The sequence below is a fragment of the Schistocerca cancellata genome, chromosome 8 (genome assembly GCF_023864275.1).
Source record: "Schistocerca cancellata isolate TAMUIC-IGC-003103 chromosome 8, iqSchCanc2.1, whole genome shotgun sequence".
Classification (NCBI taxonomy): domain Eukaryota; kingdom Metazoa; phylum Arthropoda; class Insecta; order Orthoptera; family Acrididae; genus Schistocerca; species Schistocerca cancellata.
This window is the reverse complement of record NC_064633.1, coordinates 24,226,107-24,234,560: the sequence shown is the minus strand read 5'-3', so window position 1 is coordinate 24,234,560 and position 8,454 is coordinate 24,226,107. Positions and strand designations below refer to the sequence as shown.

General features: G+C 47.3%; 1 protein-coding gene across 1 annotated transcript in view; it reads left to right on the top strand.

Moving 5' to 3' along the window:
* Positions 1 to 249: 249 nt before the first annotated feature.
* Positions 250 to 8,454, top strand: part of LOC126094494 (lipase 3-like) — a 199,917-nt gene continuing 191,712 nt past the window's right edge. Inside the window, exon 1 of the mRNA XM_049908903.1 lies at positions 250 to 400. Coding sequence (XP_049764860.1) covers positions 296 to 400 — 105 coding nt within the window. The 5' untranslated portion in view covers positions 250 to 295. The remainder of the gene's footprint in view (positions 401 to 8,454) is intronic.

The following is an 8,454-nucleotide window of genomic DNA, read 5'->3' as shown; positions in this document are numbered from 1 at the left end:
TTTTTTTTTCGACGCCCCGACCTCGTTAATATGGCAGCGGACGTCCGGAGAGCACTTGCGCAAGCCAGCCGCTGCGTCGTCCCTGCGCTGCAGCTGAGCGAAGTCCACCGGGCGTGACTCAGGATCCGGGAGCCGGGCCGCGTTGAGCTGAGCTCCCCCTCCACCCCCTCCCCCCCCCTCCATCCCAGCAGCCACGTGCGCGCTCGGCCGATAAAGCTGCGCTCCCGGGCGCTCAGTCGGGCTGCGACGGCGACCCGGTGAGCACGCTTCCAGTACCACCGGTCCCGCCGCTGCAATGGCCGCCAACGCCCTCCTCCTGCTGCTGCTGGCCGCCTCGCACCTCGCCCTCTGCGCCGCCGTTTCCACCGACGACTACAACCCGGACGTCGATTTGTCCACCGTGAGTACTCAAAACGAAAAGCAGTAGAAATGTTTTCCACAGACACGCCGGCGCGCCCATCGCTAATACGTTATTTACGACGTATGCTGATAATACTGGCAGCGATGCTGCATCATCCCCGAGCCGCCAACGCTTCACACTTTACCTCGGACTTGCCCGGCGACATTACCACGCACTCGCGCGTAACTCTGTACCTACTGATGTCCAAAAACAAAATCTCTTCGTTAGCCCCCCCCCCCCTCTCCACACACCCCCCTCCTCTCACCAACCCTTTCGTACCTCATATACTCGAGGCACCGCCAGCTGAGAAAGGAAACATTTCAGCAATTCGTGCAGCGGGCAGCGATGCTGATAATATTTTTATGTATGCATAAGATGTGTTAGTTCCGGACCGGTCCACTGTTTTGTGTGGGCGGGTGCGGCGGTCTCCCGGGCGAGATCAATACTCCCCCGGTGCGCCTCGCAGCACGAAGGTGACCGATCGCGTCCGAGCCGGCGAAATCGAACGGGTCGCGACCCCGCCCACGCCCTTGTCGAGTCTCTCTTTCACAGCTACCATCACATATTTCGGTTGTCAGCCAACGGTAACTTTGGAAACTCGCGAAGAGCGATGGAAGCGAGATAAAGAATAAATGTCTCAGCAACAAGATTAGGAAGTAATGTTGCAGAAGTACTCTGTCAGTGGCAACAAGTAGAACTCGCTGAAACCTTAAACAGCGTGCAAGTCCGAGGCTCCTAACTGCAGTTTTGCCTTTTCTGAGCAACTACACTACTGGCCATTAAAATTGCTACACCAACTAGATGACCTCCCACAGACAGAAATTTAACCGACAGGAAGAAGATGCTGTGATGTGCAAATGATTAGCTTTTCAGAGCATTCACACAAGACGGGCGCCGCTGACAACACCTACAACGTGCTGACATGAGGAAAGTTTCCAACCGATTTTTCATATACAAACAGCAGTTGACCGACGTTGCCTGGTGAAACATTGTTGTGATGCCTCGTGTAAGGAAGAGAAATGCGTACCATCACGTTTCCGACTTTTATAAAGGTCGGATTGTAGCCTATAGTGATTGCGGTTTATAGTATTGCGACATTGTTGGTCGAGATCCAGTGACTGTTAGCAGAATATGGAATCGGTGGCTTCGGGAGGGTAATACGGAACGGCGTGCTGGATCCCAACGGCCTCGTATCACTAGCAGTAGAGATGACAAGCATCTTATCCGCATGGCTGTAACGGAAAGTGCAGCGACGTCTCGATCCCTGTGTCAACAGATGGGGACGTTTGCAAGACAACTACCATTTGCACAAACAGTTCGACGACGTTTGCAGCAGCATGGCCTATCAGCTTGGAGACCGTGGCTACGGTTACCCTTGACGCTGCATCACAGACAGGAGCGTCTGCGATGGTGTACTCAGCGACGAACCTGGGTGCACGAATGGCAAAACGTCATTTTCTCGGATGAATCCAGGTTCTGTTTACCGCATCATGACGGTCGCATCCGTCTTTGGCGACATCGCCGTGAACGCACATTGGAAGCGTGTATTCGTCATCGTCATACTGGCGTATCACCCTGCGTGATGGTATGGGGCGCCATTGGTTACACGTCTCGGTCACCTCTTGTTCGCACTGACGGCACTTTGAATAGTGGACGTTACATTTCAGATGTGTTACGACCCGTGGCTCTACCCTTCATTCGATCCTTGCTAAACCCTACATTTCAGCAGGATAATGCACGACCGCATGTCGCACGTCCTGTGCGGGCCTACCTGGACACGGAAAATGTTCGACTGCTGCCCTGGCCAGCACATTCTCCAGATCTCTCACCAATTGAAAACGTCTGGTCAATGGTGGCCGAGCAACTGGCTCGTCACAATACGCCAGTCACTACTCTTGATGAACTGTGGCATCGTGTTGAAGCTGTATGGCCAGCTGTACCTGTACACGCCATCCAAGCTCTGACTCAATGCCCAGGCGTATCAAGGCCGTTATTACGGCCAGAGGAGGTTGTTCTGGGTACTGATTTCTCAGGATCTTTGTACCCAAACTGCGTGAAAATGTAATCACTTGTCAGTTCTAGTATAATATATTTGTCCAATGAATACCCGTTTATCATCTGCATTTGTTCTTGGTGTAGCAATTTTAATGGCCAGTAGTGTATATACCAAACTTAGCGCGAACTGGCAGCAAAGGCTAAGGTCCCGGTTCGAGTCCCAATGCGGAGCACAGTTCTGCAGAGTGTTTCGTAAGCTTCTCCCTAATTTTGATCGATAGTATATTGTCATTCACATACACTCTAAGACAAAAAAAAGCGAAGCACGACGAAGAAGCAATTACCCGAATGGGACGGAAATCAGTAGATGTGCTGCACAAGTACAGACAAGCATTCAGAAAAATTATGTGGGTTATTCACGAGAAAGAGCTTCGCAAACTGACGAAGTCAATAATGCGTTAGTCCATCTCTGGCCCTTATGGAGTTATTCGGCTTGTCAGGCAACAGTCAGTTTGATACCCAAGTTCTGTCAGAGGTGTCTGCAGACGCCCGTTCGTCCGAGAATCTCAATGATGAGGGTAGAATTGTCTTCAGTGGCGAGCCCCGCTTAGAAACGAACCCCGACCCCCAACGAAGTTGTGTCCGGAGACGAGCCAGACACCGATGGGACACCATCCTGAATGTCGCCCGCCGTATGGCCCACTGACCAGGAGTGATGATGATCTAGGGTGCCATTTCTTTTCATAGCAGGACCCCTTTGGCTGTCATCCGCGGCACCCTTCAGCACAGACGATATTCTACCCTCCTTTTTCTTGCCCTTCATGGCAAACCAACCTGGGCAAGATCATGACTGCCCGTACAGAGTGAGAGATTCTGCTGGTTGTGCCGGCCGCGGTGGTCTCGCGGTTCTAGGCGCTCAGTCCGGAACCGCGTGACTGCTGCGGTCGCAGGTTCGAATCCTGTCTCGGGCATGGATGTTTGTAATGTCCTTAGATTAGTTAGGTTTAGGTAGTTCTAAGTTCTAGGGGACTGATGACCATAGATGTTAAGTCCCATAGTGCTCAGAGCCATTTGAACCATTTTGCTGGTTGTCTTTGTACTTGTGAAGCCGTACCTTGGCCTCTAAGGTCGTTGAACGTGTGCTCAATTGAGAGCGTTTGGAGCATTAAGGGCAGGGTCCTCCAAGCAGCTTGGGATTTTGAAGATCTAATGCGTCACCTGGATAGAATTTGGCACGATACGCCCCAGGAGAACATCCACCTACTCCATCAATCAATGTCAAGCCAAGTAACTGCTTGCATTAAGGGCCAGATGTTGTCCACCAAGTTATTGATTAGCTCAATTTATGAAGTTCTTTTTCTTGCATGTCCATCCTGATAGCTGAGTGGTCAGCACGGCGGTCTGTCACGCCAAGGGGCCCGGGTTCGATTCCCGGCTGGGTCGGAGATTTTTCTCCGCTCAGGGACTGGGTGTTGTGTTGTCCTCATTATCATTTCATCAGTGGAAGGCAACGGGAATTCACCACTGGAAACACTTCCCTAGACGCTACTGCAGGGGACCTCTCTGACGAGGCTTCCCCCATGACAAGACCTGCCGTATGGCAGAACACAAAGTTTAAGTTCTCTTTCATGAATCATCCAATTTTTCTGAAAGTTTGTGTGTGCACATGTACAATTCATCTACCGATTTCCATCCCATTCAGGTAATTTCTTCGTGATGCGTCGTTTTTTTCTTTTTTTATTGAGCGTATTATCTTTTCAATAGATTAAAAAATAATAGTTTTCGATGTGTTTTATTGTATTACTGTGAGAATTTGGACACAGTGTGCAGAGCACTGAATTGTTATAATTGTTCGACTATGCCAAGCTAACTCTCTAAACACAGTGCTCTGCGAAACTTAAGGACGGAATACATAAAATAACATAACATATTAACTGGTCAGTGGTAATGATTGAAAGAGAGGGAGCATCCCAGTCACGCACAGAAAGTTGGACGTTACATGGTGATAGGTCAGTCTTACTACATCGCCAATTGGGGCTGATGAAGGAATGGGAAAAGACAGTGTGTGTCAATCATTGCGCAGTTACTGTGGCACTGGTCTCCATTAGAAGACGGGCTGGAGACAAAATTTTGACTTCACACGGTAAAGAATCAACGGGAAAGTGGAGGAAGGACGAAGAGTGACGAGTGTAGCCAGGGAGTTTGGTATTGTTCACAGCATTGTTTCACATGCATGGGGAGCGATCCGAGTCACAGGCACTCCTGCCCAGAGGAGAGAAGCTGGTCGACCACGGTCATCTACAGCAGCAGGGGACCGCTACGTTGCGCAACAGGCGAGAAGGGACCCATATCAAACAGCGGGTACAATTGCAACCACAGGTAACAGGACTACAAGGCACGCAACGTCATGAACCACAGAGACTGCACAGGGGTTTCCAGGTTATCCGACGACCTTTTCGTCGGATTCTGTTGGCGTCCGCACATCGGTGCACCGTTTGTGATGGTGTAAAGAGCAAAGGGAGTGGACCAACGAGGAGTGGAGTCGTATGCTTTTCTCAGCTAAGAGCAGATTCAGTGTGAGTAGTAGTTCTGGATGTACTTCATTGATACGTAATCAGCATGGTTTCAGAAAACATCGTTCTTGTGCAACGCAGCTAGCTCTTTATTCGCACGAAGTAATGGCCGCTATCGACAGGGGATCTCAAGTTGATTCCGTATTTCTAGATTTCCGGAAAGCTTTTGACACCGTTCCTCACAAGCGACTTCTAATCAAGCTGCTGGCCTATGGGGTATCGTCTCAGTTGTGCGACTGGATTCGTGATTTCCTGTCAGGAAGGTCGCAGTTCGTAGTAATAGACGGCAAATCATTCTAGTAAAACTGAAGTGATATTAGGTGTTCCCCAGGGAAGCGTCCTGTTTTTGGGTGACAATCTGAGCAGTTCTCTTAGGTTGTTCGCAGATGATGCTGTAATTTACCGTCTAGTAAGGTCATCCGAAGACCAGTATCAGTTGCAAAGCGATTTAGAAAAGATTGCTGTATGGTGTGGCAGGTGGCAGTTGACGCTAAATAACGAAAAGTGTGAGGTGATCCACATGAGTTCCAAAAGAAATCCGTTGGAATTCGATTACTCGATAAATAGTACAATTCTCAAGGCTGTCAATTCATCTAAGTACCTGGGTGTTAAAATTACTGACAACTTCAGTTGGAAAGACCACATAGATAATATTATGGGGAAGGAGAGCGAAGGGTTGCGTTTCATTGGCAGGATACTTAGAAGATGCAACAAGTCCACTAAAGAGACAGCTTACACTACACTCGTTCGTCCTCTGTTAGAATATTGCTGCGCGGTGTGGGATCCTTACCAGGTGGGATTGACGGAGGACATGGAAAGGGTGCAAAAAAGGGCAGCTCGTTTTGTATTATCACGTAATAGGGGAGAGAGTGTGGCAGATATGATACGCGAGTTGGGATGGAAGTCATTAAAGCAAAGACGTTTTTCGTCGCGGCGAGATCTATTTACGAAATTTCAGTCACCAACTTTCTCTTCCAAATGCGAAAATATTTTGTTGAGCCCGTCCTACACAGGTAGGAATGATCATCAAAATAAAATAAGAGAAATCAGAGCTCGAACAGAAAGGTTTAGGTGTTCGTTTTTCCCACGCGCTCTACCATTCCACTCCCGCGCTCGGGAGTTCCGCTCTTTAGTGTACTATGAGGATGCAACTCTGGCTTAATTATATTAGGATAAAATAAAACTTCCATTTTATTCATGATATGTGTAAGGCCGTGTGTGTGTGTGTGGGCGTGGTTAGGTGTATATGGCTGGGTGTGAAATTATTAGTTTTCAGTATTTTATAATTTATTCTTTACAAGATCTGTTATTGTATTTCGTTCCCCTTTTTCTGATAGACCTGAGGATGGTCATTACGGGCCGTAATTGATAGTCTGACGTCAGTTTGTTTGTGACCATTCACTGGAGTGAAAGTAAGAAATCCTGTTTCTTTCTCATTGTACTGCTTTCATTTGAAACTTAGCTTCAGACAGTCAAAGAAAAAGAAATTTAAGGAGCCGCTATGTACACCAGGTTGATTTGCTGGATGGCTGAACTCGGACAGGAGACTCTAGAAGCTTTTCGCTACCTCGGAAACAGGTTTCAAAAAGGCGAATGAGCCTTTACGTAATAATATACACAGCTTCTTTAATGCGAAAATGTAAACGGTGAGATCGGAAAAAGATTCATGTAAAGCTCTTTTTATCTCTATATATGGGCAAAACGTGGGCAATGGGGAACGCTGAAATGAAAGATTTACAGGATTTTGAAATTTTGCGTTATGGAGGACTGTTCATAGCCACGTGTGTTGGTCGACTAAAAAATGAAGACGTCCTGCAACTAACTGGCAAGAAGAAATGCTTAGTAGAGAACATAATGACTCGAAGAGATTGAGTTATTGGTTACACGTATTATGACATAATCAATGATGAGAACTTTGGGGTGATGGGCGCCAACAAACACAGGGGCAAGCCTAGATATGAGCACAAAAGGCAAATCACTGAAGATATGAGATTCAGCAGTTATGAATTAAAGAAGCGAATGGGTGGCAAGCGACACGGATGATGGACTGTATGAGCTGACAGGAGGGACTAGCTGATAGTTATACCGAAATTTAATACTAACGAGACACCGGATACCCTCTAGGTGTCGAGAAACGCATAAGTAATTTGACAACGCAGACCCACTAAGGGTTGACTGACTACTCCGTAAGCAGTCAAGTAGCCGACATTTCATAAATCTTTAGCCGTGCTCTACACATCTGTACACACATCCCTCATACCACCACAAATATATACAATACAATACCAATACCAACAGCAGTTATTTTTGTTTTATTTATTAGGCAACCAGTTACGGCATTACATTATGTCATCTTCAGGCCTGCGTATATCGAGTAACCCTCGTGTTACAAACCAATGCAGTGCTGTCAACTGGTCTTGTGAAGCCTTTTTTTTTTTTTTTTTTTTTTTTTTTCCACGGGCATGTGCGCTCCTGTCGGCAACTGTCAAACCAAACACCTGAACATTGGTGCCTGATTTGAAAGTTGCTGACAGCTGTCCAAGGAGCGCACATGCCCGTGGAAAAAAAAAAAAAGGCTTCACGAGACCAGTTGACAGCGCTGCATGGGTTTGTAACACGAGGGTTACTCGATATACGCAGGCCTGAAGATGACATAATGTAATGCCGAAACTGGTTGCCTAATGAATAAAACCAAAATAACGGCTATTGGTTTTGTATTATTGGAAATCGACCAGCCGAAGTCCCGCACTCCAGACGTATCATGGAGTTCCATTTATTGAACAAATATATAAAATTTATTCACACGAGTGTTTCGGCAGTGCCATCCGACTATTGTCTGAACTATTCAGAGCGAATCAGTTTCGTTTCGGTGGGCTAGTTTTAAACCCAAAAGCGCCGTATGGCCTCCATCTCACTCCACTTCAAAGATCGTATCTTGGCACTGCTTCAGATCTAGCATTTCCCAGAAGACTGGCTTCCTGCTGAGGGCAGGGCACCACAATACTACGACCCGTCACCGTATGCTCACAGAGAATCCAGTACTACGCTCCCTCACTGTATGCTCACAGAGCATCTCCAGGGCGCTATTGGATTGTCCACGTTAAAGATACAATACAATGGCTTTCCGTCGTTTACCACAAAACAGACGGCGCCTCTTTGGCTGAGTTTAACTCTCACACGAGATGCTGGTCCTAACTTCCTACCATTCCGTAGTGGAGGTGTTTGCCATTTGTAAACACCTACTGCCCCTCTTAATAGTCGGACACTGGCTCTCTCCCCTGCTTGGCTGTCTTCTGCTCAAGCTGCTTTCAATAAGACTCCCAACTACATTTAAACACACCTCCAGAAGAAGAATTTAATATGGAAATTGTTAACCATTGACATTGACTTCAATAACACTACTGCTACCAATTGTACCTTGCGGTTAATTTAGGTTGCCACGATTTACTAATTTATTGGAGTTTCATTATGGTTCGTGGCAATTTT